Source organism: Drosophila elegans, unplaced genomic scaffold, assembly GCF_018152505.1.
Source record: "Drosophila elegans isolate 14027-0461.03 unplaced genomic scaffold, ASM1815250v1 contig_208, whole genome shotgun sequence".
Lineage (NCBI taxonomy): Eukaryota > Metazoa > Arthropoda > Insecta > Diptera > Drosophilidae > Drosophila > Drosophila elegans.
The window spans coordinates 3,601,016-3,618,110 of NW_024545578.1; the positions used below are offsets into that span (position 1 = coordinate 3,601,016).

The 17,095-nt window shown below is 40.5% G+C and overlaps 3 protein-coding genes across 3 annotated transcripts; 2 read left to right on the forward strand and 1 right to left on the reverse strand.

Annotated features, from left to right (window-relative positions):
* Positions 1 to 237: 237 nt before the first annotated feature.
* LOC108146321 lies at positions 238 to 5,964 on the forward strand. The gene is made up of 11 exons (XM_017272285.1): positions 238 to 433; positions 497 to 697; positions 785 to 1,253; positions 1,307 to 2,068; positions 2,122 to 2,264; positions 2,325 to 2,442; positions 2,510 to 2,605; positions 2,657 to 4,066; positions 4,385 to 4,426; positions 4,489 to 4,896; positions 4,957 to 5,964. The coding sequence occupies exons 1-11, from the start codon at positions 323 to 325 to the stop codon at positions 5,169 to 5,171; spliced, it is 3,975 nt and encodes a 1,324-aa protein (XP_017127774.1). The 5' UTR covers positions 238 to 322; the 3' UTR covers positions 5,172 to 5,964.
* On the reverse strand, positions 5,834 to 7,607 carry LOC108146322 (microfibrillar-associated protein 1). The gene is made up of 3 exons (XM_017272286.2): positions 7,442 to 7,607; positions 6,456 to 7,377; positions 5,834 to 6,397 (listed from the first exon to the last, which is right to left on the reverse strand). Exons 1-3 carry the CDS (start codon positions 7,509 to 7,511, stop codon positions 5,962 to 5,964), a joined length of 1,428 nt encoding a protein of 475 aa, XP_017127775.1. The 5' UTR covers positions 7,512 to 7,607; the 3' UTR covers positions 5,834 to 5,961.
* Positions 7,608 to 10,777: 3,170 nt separating this feature from the next.
* Positions 10,778 to 16,945, forward strand: LOC108146284 (sodium-coupled monocarboxylate transporter 1). Its single transcript, XM_017272225.2, has 7 exons — positions 10,778 to 11,108; positions 13,645 to 14,405; positions 14,469 to 14,630; positions 14,876 to 14,991; positions 15,047 to 15,406; positions 15,475 to 15,936; positions 16,339 to 16,945. Exons 2-7 carry the CDS (start codon positions 13,737 to 13,739, stop codon positions 16,640 to 16,642), a joined length of 2,073 nt encoding a protein of 690 aa, XP_017127714.1. The 5' UTR covers positions 10,778 to 11,108; positions 13,645 to 13,736; the 3' UTR covers positions 16,643 to 16,945.
* The last annotated feature ends 150 nt before the right edge of the window (positions 16,946 to 17,095 follow it).

Consider the following 17,095-nt stretch of genomic DNA (forward strand, 5'->3'; position numbering starts at 1 on the left):
TTTTGTAACCTTTTACTTATTTTGAGTCACAAAATCGTTGTATTTCGCAAATATTATTAATTATGTATTCGCTGTCAACTTATTTGACTTATTACTAATAATCACTGATTTTTATATGATATTTTGTAAAATAAAAATTCTTCCCGGAATACCGTTAGCTGACAGCCCTGGTTTTTTTTTCGACCTATCGGCTATCGCTTTGTTTTTTAGCGCCCTGTAATCGATTAATGTGACCGTGAAAGAACGCTCCCTATTAACCAGATTTGTTTTTCGTTCGGAGCAAGTGTTTTTCGTGCAATTTTCCCGCCAGGGACGCTCCAGGATGGCAGATGTAAGCTTGATTGTCTGGGGGTCACCGGCGGTGCACCTGGAACCGGATATCATCTACCGAATTGGACGTAAAAAGGGTCTGGAAATCAGCGTCGCCGATGAGGTGAGCCCACATCCAAGATTTGTGCATTTGAATTTTAAATAACTGCCCGTTTTGAATGCAAAGTCCATGGAACTGGCCCATGCCACCGCCTGCATCCTCCGGCGCGGAGTTGTGCGCCTGGCCGCCCTGGTGGGCAAGATATTCGTCAACGACCAGGAGAAGTCAGTGGTGGACATCGGCAAGGAGGACGCCTTTGCCGGCAAGGTCAAGGTGCGATTCGGAAATGTGGAGGCCAGGCTGGATTTTAAAGAGGAAAACGATGAGGTGAGCAGTCGACCAATCCACAATTATGCAGCGAAAGTTGCTCCAAATAAAACAGCCAGAATTTAATATACTATCTCTCTATTTCAGGACCATGATAGCAGCGGATTTGGAGAATGCCTTAAGGACAGGCAGATCAACTCTACAATGGACAGCTTCGATATACCTGAAACGCAGCCTCCGTCCGCCAATTCGACAGCAAACACCACGGCAGACAGTTTCTTTATACCCGAAACGCAGGCGGTTAACTTCCAAAGGACGTCGACCAGTGGAAAAGTGTCGCTGGGCGATGACTTTATGATACCCGAAACGCAGGATATGCTGGCCGAACTTCCATCTGTAGAGCCGCCTAGTGATCCTGTCATTAATCACCAAGATGTGTCGCTGGCTAGCGATGCGGAGGACTCTTCCGCTGGCAGCGAGATAAGGATGTGCACCCAGGACTACAACGAGGATGCCATCGATGACTTTGATTCGTCGCAGATTATTTGTGATGCTATGCTTCCCTTGCCGCCACCAAGGGCTAAGGAAACTTTAGTGAAAAAAGAAGATAAGCCGGGTAGGTAGAGTCTTTACAACTGGGAAACTCTAGTTCAATGCATTCCTTCTTAGATCAACTGGACGCCACCGACTTTGAAATGAGTACCTTGAACTGGACAGCTGGCAATTCGAAATGCGGTGCTCTGAGTAGCACCAAGGCGGATGTAGAAGCAGCACCACCACGCGGTGATGCCTGCATTACTCCCGATCTGAGCGCTCCCTCCGAGAGTCGTCCTATCCACACACCCGATCTGTACGATCTCATCTTGGGCAGTGAGCCGCGAGCAGGCTCCTGTAGTCCAGATCCTTTTGTGCGACCTGCGGAGAGGGCAAATGCAAGTGGCACACCGCAATTTGGCGGCATTAAACAGCTAGTTGTGGCCACCATTGAGACGCCCACAGCAACGCCCGACAAAGAGGATGCTGAAATTAATCAGGATTTAGTAGCCACTCAACGATTTCCAGGAAATAAATTGTTGGAAAGTGACAGTGAAGACGATGAGGAACCAAATCAAGATTTCGTGGCCACTCAGGCGTTTAATTTGGGACGTCGCCCTCAGTTGAACGAAGTTTCTGAGTCATCAAAAGATGAGGAACCAAATCAAGATTTCGTGGCCACTCAGGCGTTCAATTTGGCGCACCCACAACCAAAGTCGAACATTAACGAGACTTGCAACCAAGATTTTATAGCCACTCAAGTATTTCCCGCCAATATTGGTGGTACCGGGTGTCAGGACTTTATAGAAACACAGCCTTTTCAGGCGCTCAATATGAACTTTTTGAGTTTGCTTAACAAAGAAAACATTCCAAGCGACAGTGCCAAAAAAACCTCAGGTAATAAAATCAATTAATAACTTGTAAAATCTAACTGAAATTATACTTTTAAGGTTCAAAATCCCTTGATGAGATAGATGCTGTGCTTGACGAAATGATTTCAGGGAAGATAGTAACATCGCCTGTAAATCCCAACGAAGATGCAATACAATTCTTTAAACCCTGCGTGATTAAGGATAAGAATCACTATCAAAAGGTGATTAAAAAATATACTTTGATATAAGTTGTCATAAGTAACCGTGTTTTTTTCCTGCAGATTTGTCAAATCGAAGGGGTTTTCAGTGACATTAGCAACAAAAGTCGTTGGCGTTCTGGAGAAACTAGCGGTGGCAGTCGCAAACGCGTAGCCAGATCGGAATCTCCTTCAGAAACCCGTATGTCTTACTTACAAGTAATGCATACATAAACCGAATAATTATTAAAATACAATTTATTTCACAGCCAGCCGAAAAAATCGACGAATATCAGAAGGTTCTCAAAGACTCGACAGTAATTTGAGAAAGCGAAGGGCGAATTCAACGGATAAAAAATCAGAACGTAAGTGGTCGCAGATTGTAAATAAATCTTTTCTAAAATAAACACTTTCAGCTCTAAACAAATCTATTTGCAAAGAACATGAAATTGCCTCGATTCCAAAAGAGAAAGATAAGGATGATAAAGGTATTGCTCCCTTCAAATCGGTGGCCAATAAATGGCAAGCACGCAGAAGTCTCATAAATAACCGCTCCGATACTCCTGGAAAATCTTTAAAAATCAATCAAGTTGAGGCTGAGTTGCAGGACAAGTCTAAAGATGATCTATCTACCAAAAAAGAAACTCGAAAGTCCGGTAGAAAATCAAAGAACGTGGAGACAAATAAGGCAGACACATCCAAGGATGTTCCTAGGAAAATGACCAGAACAAGAAGCAAAACTGTCGATGACGATGATGAAGTGCTTTCAGAAAAGGCAAAAAAACTCAAGAATGCGAATGACAAAGATGTTAAGACTACAGATGTGGAAAAACCTGTCAAGTCAACAAAAGGAAGAAAGGCCAAGACTGCGGAAATCAGTAAACCAGACACATCTAAAGATTTGCCGATGCCAGTGTCTAGATCTAGGCGCAAAACCACCGAAGAAGTTGCTGAGACGTCTAATGTAGACAAAGGAAAAAAGGCCAAAAAAGCTGAGAACAGTAAGGCCAACTTATCTAAGGATATGTCGAAGCCAATGTCTACAACTAAGCGACAAACTAGCGAAGAAGACGCTGAGATGTCTAGTGCAGAAAAGGAAAGAAAGGCCAAAAGCTTATCTAAGGATATGCCAAAGCCAATGTCCAAAACTAGTCGCAAAACTATCGAAGAAGATGCTGCGACGTCTAGTGTAGAAAATGATAGAAAGGCCAGAAAGGCAGACTCATCTAAGGATATTTCGAAGCAAACAACTAGACCCAAACGCAAAGTTAGCGTGGAACATGTTGAGGCCCCAAAGGCAGAAGAAAACCCTGTCAAATCTGAAAAAGTACGGAAGACCAGGAACTTAGATAAAAACAAAGCGGACACATCCAAAGATATGCCCAAAACGATGACCAGAAGCAGGCGTCAAACTATCGTTGAAGAAGCTGAGTCGGTCAACGAAGATAAACCCATGGATATTTCATTAAAACGTGCAGTTGTGCGTTTACCCAGAGCAAGTTTAGAGCAAATAGAGACCTCCTCAAATAGTGGCGTTAGTTCCAGGGTAACTCGTGCCAAATCTCGTTCTGCGTCCATTGAGGAGCCATCAACTAGCATGGCCAATCCCAAGGCTCCAGTTGTTCCTGCTCCAAGAGCAAAACGTGCTGTCAAATCGGGTTCCGCCACACCGTCCGTTGACGAAGTGATAGCTACCTCCGCCAGTGACAAAAAGCCTACAAAGTCAGCAGCAGTCATTGAAAATCCATCAACCAGCTCTGCCCAATCCAAAAAGGCTAAGAAGACCCTAAGTAACGAGGTAGTCCCTATGAATAGATCAGGCGCAAGTAAGTTCTACGGTTATTGGTTTCACCAACCTATAAAAATATAAAAAAAATCATTTTATTCCTTTAATATATTAAAATTAAAATATTTATATTTCTCTTAAATTAAAATAATGTTTTCAGTTATTATTTACTTTTCATTTTAAACCTTCTTTAGCTTTATATGATTAAAATAAATAAGTTATTTTTTTATTGGTTTCTTTGTATAAAATTTCTTTATCCAAACTTTTACCTGCTGGCATGATCTTCCTTAACTTAAAGGCTGTAGCACTGGGTTAAAACGAAAATAAATTAAATTAACCCAATTATTTTACATTGCAGCCACAACTCGACTCAGTCAGCCTGATCCTGACCCACTTAAAGGTACAAGTTCCTACCCATAAATTCAACATATTTTTAACTTTCCATGTACTCTTTTTTTTTAGCCTTTAATCTTTATGTGAAGAAGGCCAAATCGAGTGGAAAAATTAAGATAGCCTTTACCATGTGCGATCGACCGGCGTTGCAATCTGTTTTAAAATCTTTGAAACATGTGGTGGAGGTCACCGAAGATCCGGCACAGTGCGATCTCCTCATCATGGACAAAGGCGAGCGTACCTTCAAGTTTCTCATGGCCATTGCTTCCAGCAAACCTGTGCTGTCCACCAGTTGGCTGCATTCCATAAAGACGACCAGGAGCATCGACGTGAAGGCAGATCATCTCTTTAGTGATGCCAACTTCGAGGAGAAATTCAAGTTCAATCCACTGTCTGTACTCAATCACTCACATTTGCTGAGTGGCTTTCACTTTTTGCTCGGCGAAGACATTATTCCAGTGCCCAATGAAATGAAAGGTAAGTTTGTTTTGTCAATACGTTTACCAGCTTGTGACTTATGTTAAACTCCCCCCACAGTCATCATTCAAAGTGCTGGCGGAAAGGTGCACATTCAACCTCCTTCGCTGGCCTTCAGCGTGGAGCTGTATGTGGTCACCACCAACAAGGACACCAAATCCCAGCGGCGCCTGCGAAACCACGATAACGTACATTTCATCAAAACTGAGGGCATTATGCAGGCGCTTGTGCAGCACAACGCGAAACTCCTGGACGAGCACAAGCTTAAACTTTAGGTGCCATCATTTGTAGAATAGTTTTGACTTCTTTGCTTAGTCTTCTTTTGGAATACTCAAGAAATTGATCCTAACTTTTCTCCACCATAATTTCAAGCTACAACAACAAATCACATCATTAACGAGGATATCCCTGACTAGCACAAGATCAAGCTTTAAATTTAGGTTTTTGTTTCATATTTAATTTTTTGTTTCATGTTGAGGCATATTTAATTGTGGCCATGCAAATTTAGTTGTACAAATATTGTTCCACAATTATCTCTGAAATGGAGTGATCCTACCTAAAACTACTCCATCTCCTTGTAACTGGATCCTCTTGCTATATTTTGTAGTAAGAAATTGATCCTCACCTTTTTGTGTCATTTTTCAAGTCGTTCATGATTAACATCAAAACAAAACATCACATTATAACCGAGGAGATTGCAGACTAGCACAAGATCAACCAATTTAGGATTTTGTTTCATGTTGGGGCCAACTTAATTGTGACCATTAATATTAAATTATCCTTAAAACTAGGTGATCCTAGCAAATACTACTACAACTTATTTTGTTTCGATCCCGTGGGTTTGTTGATCTGCTGCTTCTTGTTATATTTTGTAGAAGGAAATCGCTCCAAACTTTTTCAGACCACCATAAGATAACCAATATAATAGCTTTAAGCCTAGGTTTTCGTTTGATATTTAATTGTTTTCTCATGTTGTGGGGCTAACTTAATTGTGGCCATGCTAATTTAGTTGTACAAATGATTTTGCCTTTGTATGGCCTGTCTAATAAACATCCTATCTAAAAACTACTCCATCTTCTTTCGCTTCGAGCCCGTGGGCTTGTCGAACTGCTGCCTCATGCCGCCGCCGCGTTCGTTGTGGAACTTGATGTTGCTGGAGGATTCGGCGTACCAGGGCGAGTCGAACTTGGTGGTGTCCTGATCCACTAAATGCGTGTACTTGGTGCGGCCGCAGCGGCCGAAGTTCTTCACCTGCATCACCTTGGGCAGGATGGTCTTGTCGAAGTGATCCTCCAGCGTGGCCTGCGCGAAGTCGCGCTTCAGCACATCGTTCTCCTCGTCCAGGTAGAAGGCGCCGCGATGGTAGTACTTCTGCAGGAACTTGTACTTGCCCTTGGTGGCCTTGTTGGTGACCAGTTTGGGATTCTGGCGCAGCTCCTGCCGTCGCTCCTCCTCGGTCATGTTGCGCATGCGATCGATGTCTAGTTTTTCACGTTCATTGCTGTGAGTTAGGGTTAGAAATTAATGGGGGTTTTAAAGGTAATAGGTAGCTGACTTACTTATCCCTTTCCTCACGATCCCGCTTCATCCTTTTGAGCTCTCGCAGCTTCCAGGCCTCGTACTCCACCTCATCGTTCTCATCGTCCGTGCACACATCCTCGATGCAGGCCTCATTGCTCTCGGGTTTGGTCTTCTCCAGGTCTTTTTTGACGCTTTCTTCGACCATCCTCAGGGTGGCTCTTCGCCGCTCCTTGGCCGCCCGCTTGGCCTCCGCCTCCAGCTGCTTTTGCTTTTGGGCCTCGCGCTCCTTCTCCTGAATGGTGGCCCTATCTCTTTTGCGCACGAAGAGTGGCTTCAGGCGGGGTTCATTGTCCTCCTCGCTTTCCGTCTCCTCCTCGTACTCGGAACTCTCGGATTCGGACGACTCCGACTGCTTTTCATCCTCCTTCTGGAGCACTTCCTCTTCGCGCTGTTGCTGCAGCATCCGGGATCTGAGTTTGGTGCGCCGGTTCTCCAGCTCCGTGTCGCTGAGCTCTGCATCTGTGTCCGATTCGGAGGCCAGGGTGATCTTGTTGGTGCCCCGCTCAAGGGTGCCCGTGCCCTGTGCCGGCTCTTCGTCCAGCTCCTCGTCCTCGGAGTCGTTGTCCATGATTTCGGGTTCGTGTATGTGTCGATGGCGCTCCCTTCGCTCCTTTTCCATGTCCTCCATGTCCGAGGGCCTTTGGCGCAGTCTCCGCAGGCGGGGATCGTCCACCTCCGCTTCATCCTCCTCCTGGGCATCACCTGCTGTCCCCTCCACGCTGCCTCCTCTGCGGGATAGCTCCATTTTGTGGCGCTCCGACTTGTGGCGCTCCAAGCGCTTCCTGGTGTCAATGAAGTCATCGTCGTCGCTCTCCTCCGAACTGGAGTCCGCGCGGGCGTAATCAGGTCGCTTTCCGGATATATACCGCTGCACCTTCACCTTTTGCATGGACAATTCGCCTGTAAAGTGGTCATAAACAATAACAATGGGAAATGCTGGCGCTGCTCAAAATATCCAGTTTACCCTTCTCATTTCGCATGGGAATGGCGCCCGCGGTGCTCTGAATTCCCGCTGCGGCAGCGGCGGCACTCATTTTGCGTTTATTTTAATCAAAAACGTTAAAAATCACAATTTTACAGAAATTAGAGGTGACAAAATAGCGATGCAATAGAGGTGGAGGAACATCTAAGTCATCGATGTTTTCAAAATAGGAACCATATCGTTGCTTGGCACAGATTGTCGATGTTTATTCATCTCTAACGATATTTTCCTGTCACTGTTAACTTCTCACTCCTCTGTTGAAACTCTAAACTCTGCTGAAATGTTATTTAACACAACTCATGTGAGAAATGTAAAAATTGTTTTTAAATTCTTAAGCTCCAAATCAAAATTTAAAAGCATATCTAAAATTAAAACACTGCTAAGTTCGAATCCGAAAAATGTAATGATTGACAGACGATATTAAATTTCGAACGTTGAACGCACACTGCTTGCTGAGAGAATTGCCAGATGTTCATGAAGAAGTCTGGCAGCTCTGCATAGGTTAAGTGGCAGCTTTTGTGTGGTGGGCGATAGATTTGAAAAGCATTTATAAACGGTTTTTTGGTTAGATTGTTTTTTTTTGAGGTTTTAATTAATTATTTTTCCGCTCGAGTTATATGTTTATTGTTTTTTTCATGATAACATGACGGAAGTGCGATGACTTGGCTGTGTACATATTAGAGAATTCAACTAATTGAGACATTCAATTAAAAATAATAATGTACATATACGTTTACAGAGAGAAATATATGTTTCTTTAAAGGATTTCTTGCATTTTGTTAATAGAATATCTAGTTTGTTATTTTCAATAACTTAAAGGCTATCTTAAATCTGCCTAATTCTTATGTTTATTAACTTTATAGTTTTAAACATTTTCTGAATACAAAATTCTTTTGCAGTGCCTGTAAAAATTGCTATAAATTCTCGCAATGTCAACGCCCACTCTCATTAGTTCATTAATTGACTACTACGCTTTCACCCATTCACTTAATAAATATGGATTGTCGCCAGTCGATGATCTTGTGTAATGCCGGCATCGCTTTAAGAATTTTCCGAAAATTGTTTTTATTGATCTACGAAATATGCGCAATATATTCCATTTCGGCAGCACGCAGTCAGCACGTGTGGTGTGGTGGTCGTCTTGTAAATGTTTGTAAAAAGGTACTGATATGTTGTGATACCGAGCCAATCGGACCAAAGTCCGAAAGAACAACCTGATGGGCGAGAGGCTCGACCAATTTTGTGACGTCTCCGGTAAAACTAGCCACTTGCATCCGAGAAAACAGAGTTTGAGGTGGGTTTGCTGGATTTGTTGTTATAAGATCGTTTCGGGCCTAAACACTGAGTCGCATTTGCCGAACTGCTTTTAACTGCTTTTCGTCGGCTAGAGTAGTTGAATGGCCAAGATTTACATGAGACTGTTAGTTAACGACACGGCGGTAATATTTAATTAATGCAACACGCTTAAATGCATATCTCACTGACCTTAGACCAAGGCATTGATTAAGATTTGGAGACTTTCCGCTTTGACGGGGAAGTACCTGCCCCGAAATTCGAAATCTTATATCTTATAGCGACCCATCCACGTGATTTTCCCATTTCTTCGACCTCAATGTAAATTTATTGCGGGTTGAAACTCTTTTTGAACTGACCGGCGCCCATTTCAATTCAAATTCAAATTCCTAATACATTTCAATTAAAATTAAACACTGGCGCACAAGAGTTGTAAACAAATAATTTTCTATTAGCGGGAGAAAGAGTGTCATGCCTGATCAAAATCGTACCAGATCGAACTCGTTATCGTTATCCAAGTAAGACATTGCATATAACCAGCGGCAATTGAGGCGAGGCGATGAATATATCTACATATATGTACACAAAATAAAACGAAAGATAAAATCGTTCTCATTATTAATTGGCGCACTTTTTTCCTTTGTGACTCGGGGGCTCGAGTTACTTAAAAAGTAATAAAGGGTAAGTCGAATTGAAATATTCACACAGCACGCAAGCCGAAATTGGCTAAGAACCATCAATTAAACTTTTGTGTTTTGTGCTTTGTTTACAACGCATTTCGATTTAGCCAATTAATGATCGAGAGATCTGCAAAGGAGTTGGAAAATACCGGATATTTTCCGACTTTCTCTGCGGCGAGGGTTCGGATTCTCCAGAAATGGAATGATTCTTTTCATATGAATCAGAGCGTTGCAATTCCGAAATCAATTGCCACCAATTCACTGGAAGTTTTTTTTTAGAGATGGTTTGCCAAACATATTTTCATCAAATTTAGCAACCCCTGCATCGAATCCGGAATTTAAGGGGCTCGGATTACTTAACCCCGTGAGCGTTGCCTTTATTAAATGTCAAGTTGTGCAAAAAGGGGTACTTTATAGCTATTGCTTATCAATTTGATTTATATTCTAAGATCAATCAATATTTATAGGATTGTTTGCCAAAGTAATTTATGTATGTTCTTTAAGAAAGAGCTAAGTTATGTGTTCATAATTACAATTAAATGAATTTATTAATTTTAATTAAACGTATTTTTAAAAAAGCCGTTTTAAAAATTGTCTTGCAATTGAAAAACTAAAATTACTTATTGATTTAATAATAATGTAGTTTGTAAATATTAACTACTTATATGTTGCTACCCATTTTAGTTAAGGAATTAAATCGCTTGATGAGGTAATACGACAAAAAGAAAATATTATTTTTTTTTAATTTAACCACTTGATAGGGAATTTTTTATAAATATGGTGTTTTTAAATCTCAGCAGAAGGCAATGTTTATTTTAATCACATGCTAGAATATAAAAAAAAGATACCTATAGTTTAGCAATCCACAAAAAACTCAAGGTGTTAGGTAAATAGTTATTCTGTACAAGCAAATTATTTTAAGTTATGGTAACTAAGTGGGGTATATTTTAGTAAGGTAAATAGTTATTATAATTTGACAAAATTATTCTACCTTTCCATAAACTTATTTAAGACAATGTTTATTTTCAGTCAAAATCAAACGTTTAAAATAAGTTGCCTATATTTAAGCACTCCTCTCAACTATTGGCTATCACTTAAGTTTTTCTCTCGCCGCGAAAATCGACGATCGCGTATCCGTCGTCGCTTTTTCAGCTCTTAGTTCGATTTTCGCTCTTTCTTCGCTTTTTGTGTTTATCAAGACCCCGAAGAGCGATCTCCATCTCCATCTCGATGTCGATTTCGATGGCGATCTGTGGGGTTCCCGAAGCTTGGAGCCCGAGATCTGTGATCTGTGATTTGCCTGCGCCGCCTTGGGTGTTGTATAAAAAAGCGTAACGGCCGCTTGCAAAACTCATTCATTTAAAAATTGTCAATACGTTCGAACGGCAAAATACGAGCAGGAAAGCCAAGAAAATAGCAAGTGCTTAAAGTGGAAAAAATACACGAAGGATACGTTTAAACAAAAAGGACAACTCAAAAGGATTATAATTTATAGTGATATAAACAAAAATAAAAACACGTTAATGAAATACAGAAATAATCGTGGCTTAATATTGCAAATTCAGTTCAGAACATTTCTAAGATACGGATTTCCATGTTTAATTCCATTTGAGAGATAAACAATAACGACAACCGAAGGATTTTGAACTAATCGAATTGGAACATTACTAACCAAGGTGAGAAATAAATCGGTTTTTCAGTGAAAGCAGCTTGAGTGTTTAATTAACAGTATGCAAATGAGTTATTTTGATGCTTTTTATACTAGTTTCCATTGATAAATAGCTTCCCAAAGTAAACACCCCAAGACAGTGTAATTTATAGGTGGCAAATAATTTAAACTAGAATTGAGAACAACTGTAACAAGAGAAATTCACTTAAATAACTCATGACCAAAAGTTGAGTTAAAAAGTAATGAGAAACAGTTTGTGTAAATGCATATTTCAAATGCCGATTAGGTTGAACTCCCATTCGGAATATATTATTATAGAATTTTTTTTAATTGTTTGACTCTCTTTTTTGTTTTTTGTTTGCTATTGCCTGTGGTATTAGGTAATATTTGCAGCTGTCAAGGCTGGGGAAAATCGCGCTGATTGATCTGAGGCAACGACAAGTGCTCACCCACTTTGTGATCTGTATCTTCTACCAACAGTCTGCGCCACAAATCATGTCAAATGGTTTATTATTCTTAAATTAATAACAAAATAGAAGGGGGTTCTCGGGGCGAGATAAGAGCGCCAAGAAAAGCAAAACAAAACACGCATATTAATTGGTTACCAAAATGATGATGGGAACGAAGGGCTTTCAAAATCAGTTAGGGGAAAAGTCCACCAATTAAGCCAGACAACCAGAACTCAGAATTCATACGACCCGTGTGTTCTCTCACCAAGAAAAACAAAGTTTCATCCATGCTCCTCCTTACCAACAAAAAAAAAAAGAAGAATTTTAATAATATCAGTTCTAAGCTATTAAAATTTATTTGTGAAATTTATTTTGAAGCTTCACAAATTTGTATAAGATAATTTAATATTTAAATTTGAAAAAAAAAATTATGTAAAAATTCAATTTAATGACACTATATATTTTACTCCAGTATACTCATTAATCAAGGGGTTTGGAAAATGTGCATTTTCTGCCCAAAATGTTTTCAGCTAGATATCCTACTGATATTTTCTCTCTGTGTAGCAGGCCATTTCCAGACCAACGCTCTCTCTTCGCTGGGCTTTTTGCTCTTCATTTCTGGCCTTGCCTTTGCGAAGTGTGAGTCTGGTACTCTTTGAAGCTGCTCGGGAAATGGCGAATTTCTGGCCCAAACCGGCGCAATCCGGCTCATTCCAATGGTCGTCGATCTTAACCAGTTGAATTCGGTTAAATCCCGATTGGTGCTCACATTCCTCATTTTCGCTCAAACTTTGTAGCCCTACGATTGTTTGCTATATATCTGTATATAAGTCCATGTAACACAGGAGCAGCTTTTCTTCAATAGTTTGATTGACCGGAAAAGTGGGCGGGGGAAGGGGGCGGGACGGGGAGAAGGAGGCGCCAGAGGTTCTAGTTTCATCAATCGTAATTGTCGAGTGTTTGGGATCAATTGAATGGGAAGTGATTGCCATCGTTTATCAGTTGCAAAATGTCTATTTTATGATTTAACAATTAAGAAAAGACACAGGAATGTGTAATAAATTCAAGTTACTCATAGATAAAGCTTGTGTAATGAATACGAACATGGAAAAATTTGGAATATTTTAAAAAGTTTAAAACTAGATTTTATATGTTTTTTAAACTTAAAAATAAAGCGTGTCTTCACACTTTCTACAAACATTTTATATATAATTAGAATAACAGATAAAGCTTGTATAATATATACGAACAAAATTAAATTGGTATGTCATGTGATCACAAAGATAAGCAAAAAACTGTATATATAATTAAATGTTTTTTAAAATTAATAAAAAAAAGATGTGAGTTGAGACTTTCTTGTTAATGTATTTTACTAATATTAATAGAAAAAATTAATAAATAAAAATGACTATAAAATGAACTATAATTTACGCCGCTCAAAGATATAAGTGTTATAAATAAGGTGTTTTAAAGCTATTTGTAAGAAAGTAAAAAATAAATAAGATTTATTTTTATTAACTAATTAAAAGGTATCTCACAAAATCCATTTTGGAATTTTCTTCAAATAAGCCCAAACATAAGCATTATTATAAACAAAATTCCTAACCTTCAACATCATCCATGCGATTTCTTTTGGGCAGAAATAACCAGTTTGATCGGCTAGACAACCAGTTAATAGCAGCTTTCAGCTGGGTCCAAACCTTGCCCATCCACTTGTAACTCTTACAGAGCGATAACTCTGGATTTCGTTCCGAAAAAGAAACATATATCTCCCAAAAGCGTTGCCTTGACTGCCGCCGCGCAGAAGAAAACATATTAATCATAAAACAATTACGCTCAAATGGAATTGTTTGTATAAGGAAATAATATATTTGTACTTGAACATGGGACGATGAGGCGATGGGGCGATGGCCTCCCCTCCTCCAGATCGTTTCGGTTTTGGTGTCGGTTAATTAATTAATGGGCCACCAAGATGACACCAAAAACTGACACCCACTTTGTAACGCCGCCGCCTCGTTGCAATTTCTCTTTTCGCGAACCTTGATCTTGCAATGATCTAAGTCTAAATCGTTTCCGATCTGTTTGTCGTTTCAGTTTGCACACATATCGCTGGGAGGAAAGTCGACTGGACAAAGTCTTCTCCCGGAAAGTCATCCTTTATATAAAGGAATTTGAACTTATAAAGGATGTTTGCCACTCAGGATACCATTTTGAAGCTGCTGACATTGTGCGCCCTGGCACATTCTATTACCGCCTTGGCGCTGCAGGAAAAAGCAGAAAAAGCTGGTCCTGATCCCAGTCACAAGTATTTGATAGTGCGCGGGGAATCCCCGAGTGGTGCTTCGGGTTCACAGGAGCATGTGGAGTTCGATAATGCCGCCACTTTGCTCCTCAGGGCCTTTAGAAATCAACAGATTCCGGCTTCAAAGGATTTGGAGGAGTGCAGTGCTCCCAGTCACAAGGCCACCTTTTCGGGTTATGACTATGTCATCCTGCTGGGCATGCTGATTATATCCTTGGGCATTGGCATCTTCTATGGCTTCTTCCAGAAGGGCGGGTCCAACTCCTCCAATGAGTTCCTCCTCGGCTCCGAAATGAACATCTTCCCAGTCACGCTGAGTTTAACCACCAGTTTCATCACGGCCATTGAGCTACTGGGCAATCCCTCCGAGATGTACTTCCAAGGCACTCAGTTTGTGCTCATCGTTATACCCATGGTTTTGGTCATCCCTGTGGCAGTGAAGATCTTCTATCCAATTTACTTCAAAATGGAGCTCACCAGTTGCTACGAATATCTGGGTATTCGGTTTGGCAAGGAAATTAGGATACTCGGTGCTGTACTCTACGTCATTCAGGTGGGTTAAGGTTGGAATTTTATTCAAGGAGAAATGGGTATTTAACTTAAAGTCCTTTTACAGATGTGCTTCTATACGGCGGTGGCTGTTTTAGCTCCGGCAATCGCTCTTTCCAAGGCCACGGGTCTGGACACCAAGATTGCCGTGATCCTGATCTATGTGGTCTGCGTGTTCTACTCATCTCAGGGTGGCATGAAGGCTGTGGTCATTGCGGATTCATTTCAGGTGAGTTGGGGTTTTTAATACAGCTACCGTCGAAATGATAAATTTTTAAAGTTGTTTGTTTTTATACTTTTGAGAAGTTAATACTATAAACTAAATGGGATAAATATCAATAAATTAAACCATTGAAATTTGTTTATACAATCAAAATAACAATTTCAGATTTAACTTTACTTCGTATTTCTATTTTTTGACCGTCACTATATATCCTTTAAAATATTGTATTTTAATGGTGATTTCCGCTTTAGGCTGCTGTCCTGGCTGTATCCTTGGTGCTGATCGTGGGTTTGGGCAGTTTTTACAGTGGCAATCCCATTCAGGTCTTTCAGACTGCTGCCGAACATAATCGTTTGGAGTTTTTTAAGTGAGTTTTGCTTAAGTATGCCTAGATTTTTATTAAACCCCTTGTATTCCTTCAGCATGGATCCCAGTCCTACGACACGTCACACTGTTTGGTCAGTGGTTATTGGAGGCTTCTTCTACTGGACATCCTTGTTTTGCACCAATCAGGCCTCCGTGCAGAAATGCATGTCCTTGAAGTCCTTGAGGCTGGCGAAGATTGCCCTGGGATTTGCCATTATTGGCTTGATTGCGGTGTTTCTGCTGAATTTCTACACTGGTCTGATGGTCTTCGCCCACTATGCGGACTGTGATCCTTTGACAGCGGGTCGTATTTCGGCCACAGATCAGTTATTGCCCTACTATGTGATCAATACCTATGAGCACATTTACTCAGTGGCAGGAATCTTTGTGGCTGGCATCTTTGCAGCCAGTTTGGGGTGGGTGTTTGACTATAAAGGGAGTAACAGAATTTTTAAATTAATAATATTTCTAATTTCCATAACAGAACTGTGGCCTCTGCCTTGAACTCGCTATCCGCTGTGACCTGCGAGGATCTCTTGGTCAATGGCATGAACATCAAAATCTCACCCGAAAAGGGAGCTACCTATGCCAAGTGGATGTCCTTGGGCTTTGGCATTGCCTCGTTTGGCTTGGTTTTCATCGTGGAGCATTTGGGAGGTGTCCTGCAGGCCACTTTGACCTTAAATGGTCTGATTGGTGGCGTAACCTTGGGTCTTTTCGTCCTGGGAATCGCCTGCAAACAGGCTAATACTAAGGGTGCTTTCTACGGAGGATTGTTATCCCTGGCCCTGGTCATATTCGTAGGTGTGGTGGCTCAAATTGTCAGTGTGGAACAGCCAGCGTTACCCACCTCCATCGACAACTGCGATTGCCATGTCAACTTGACCAACATCATTGGAAATCTACTCACAGAACCTGTGGAAATCATTGAGGAGGGAGGTTTCACGTGAGTTAAACCTTAAAATATTACATTTTATAAAATAAGTTATAAATTAGGTAATTATTTAACATTTTCTATATCGATTTTACAACAGTTTTATATCACAAAACATGTCACTGGATGACCTCGTATTCTCAAGGCATCCTTTTATGATCTTTAAAAAAGTATATTTAATAAGTTGTTCGCGTAAGCAAAATTTAATTTTAGAATAATCGATTTTCAATTGTATCATTGCATAAACACTTTGAGAAATGATTTTAATTCGCCTTTAGATTATTGAAAAACGAATTTCAAAATTTGTCTATAAGAAAACACTTTTTTCACACACAAAAAGTTTTTTAAAATATCAATGTTTTTCTAATTTAATATTTCTTATTATTATTATTATTTTCTATTTTAAAAAAACAGATCATGGCCCATTTTCCGGCTGAGCTATATGTGGTACAGCATGATCGGATGTCTGCTCACCGTTTTTCTGGGCTGGCTAATTTCCCTGATAATTGACTTTGTCCAGCGACGAAATGTGCTGAAGATCACCGGCAAGGGCATCGACAATCCCGCCGTTTCCGAGGAGATCTTCAAGAGCGACTCGCAGGTGCAGTACACCACCACGAGCTGTGTGACCACCACCACGGCGGTGGATCCCGATCCCCGAGAGACTTCAAGTGGCGAGGGGCATGTGAACCATGCCATTCGCATCGACGACGAATAGAAATCGAATTGAGAACTCGAATTCAGCTGAGGGGTGATCCCCATCGGTGTATTCCTTGTGTAACCTGTAACCTCCATGTACAAAGACCAGTCGCAATCTGTTAACTGTCCTAGTTTAGTCGAAAGAGTGATTTCTAGTTCGTAAGTCCAATCCAAGCCGAGGTTGTTGGCTCAGTATTCTGTATACACACACACACACTTACTAATGTTACTACGAATGAATTTTATTTTTAGTTCTTGTTTTAAGGCATCATACAAATAAAACCTATATATTCCTGAGCAGCATCTGTTGCTGAAATGCCAAGTTAAGTTGGTCTTCAGTAAGTGACAACGAGTATTATTAACAATATTAAAGTAAATTCTTTTACTGTGCTTTATTAAATATAAAGTAATTACTATCGTTTAATAAAGTCAAATGAATTCATAAATTTTAAAATTATGACGCATAATTAAA

Excerpts from the sequence above, each read along its gene's own strand:
- LOC108146321 (XM_017272285.1), top strand. The coding sequence starts at position 323 with ATGGCAGATGTAAGCTTGATTGTCTGGGGGTCACCGGCGGTGCACCTG. Across the intron at positions 698-784 it reads TTAAAGAGGAAAACGATGAG|GACCATGATAGCAGCGGATT; the intron begins GTGAGCAGTCGA and ends TCTCTATTTCAG. Across the intron at positions 1,254-1,306 it reads GAAAAAAGAAGATAAGCCGG|ATCAACTGGACGCCACCGAC; the intron begins GTAGGTAGAGTC and ends ATTCCTTCTTAG.
- LOC108146322 (XM_017272286.2), bottom strand. The coding sequence starts at position 7,511 with ATGAGTGCCGCCGCTGCCGCAGCGGGAATTCAGAGCACCGCGGGCGCC. Across the intron at positions 7,378-7,441 it reads TCCCATGCGAAATGAGAAGG|GCGAATTGTCCATGCAAAAG; the intron begins GTAAACTGGATA and ends ACCACTTTACAG. Across the intron at positions 6,398-6,455 it reads GATCGTGAGGAAAGGGATAA|CAATGAACGTGAAAAACTAG; the intron begins GTAAGTCAGCTA and ends CCTAACTCACAG.
- LOC108146284 (XM_017272225.2), top strand. The coding sequence starts at position 13,737 with ATGTTTGCCACTCAGGATACCATTTTGAAGCTGCTGACATTGTGCGCC. Across the intron at positions 14,406-14,468 it reads CTGTACTCTACGTCATTCAG|ATGTGCTTCTATACGGCGGT; the intron begins GTGGGTTAAGGT and ends GTCCTTTTACAG. Across the intron at positions 15,407-15,474 it reads ATCTTTGCAGCCAGTTTGGG|AACTGTGGCCTCTGCCTTGA; the intron begins GTGGGTGTTTGA and ends TTTCCATAACAG.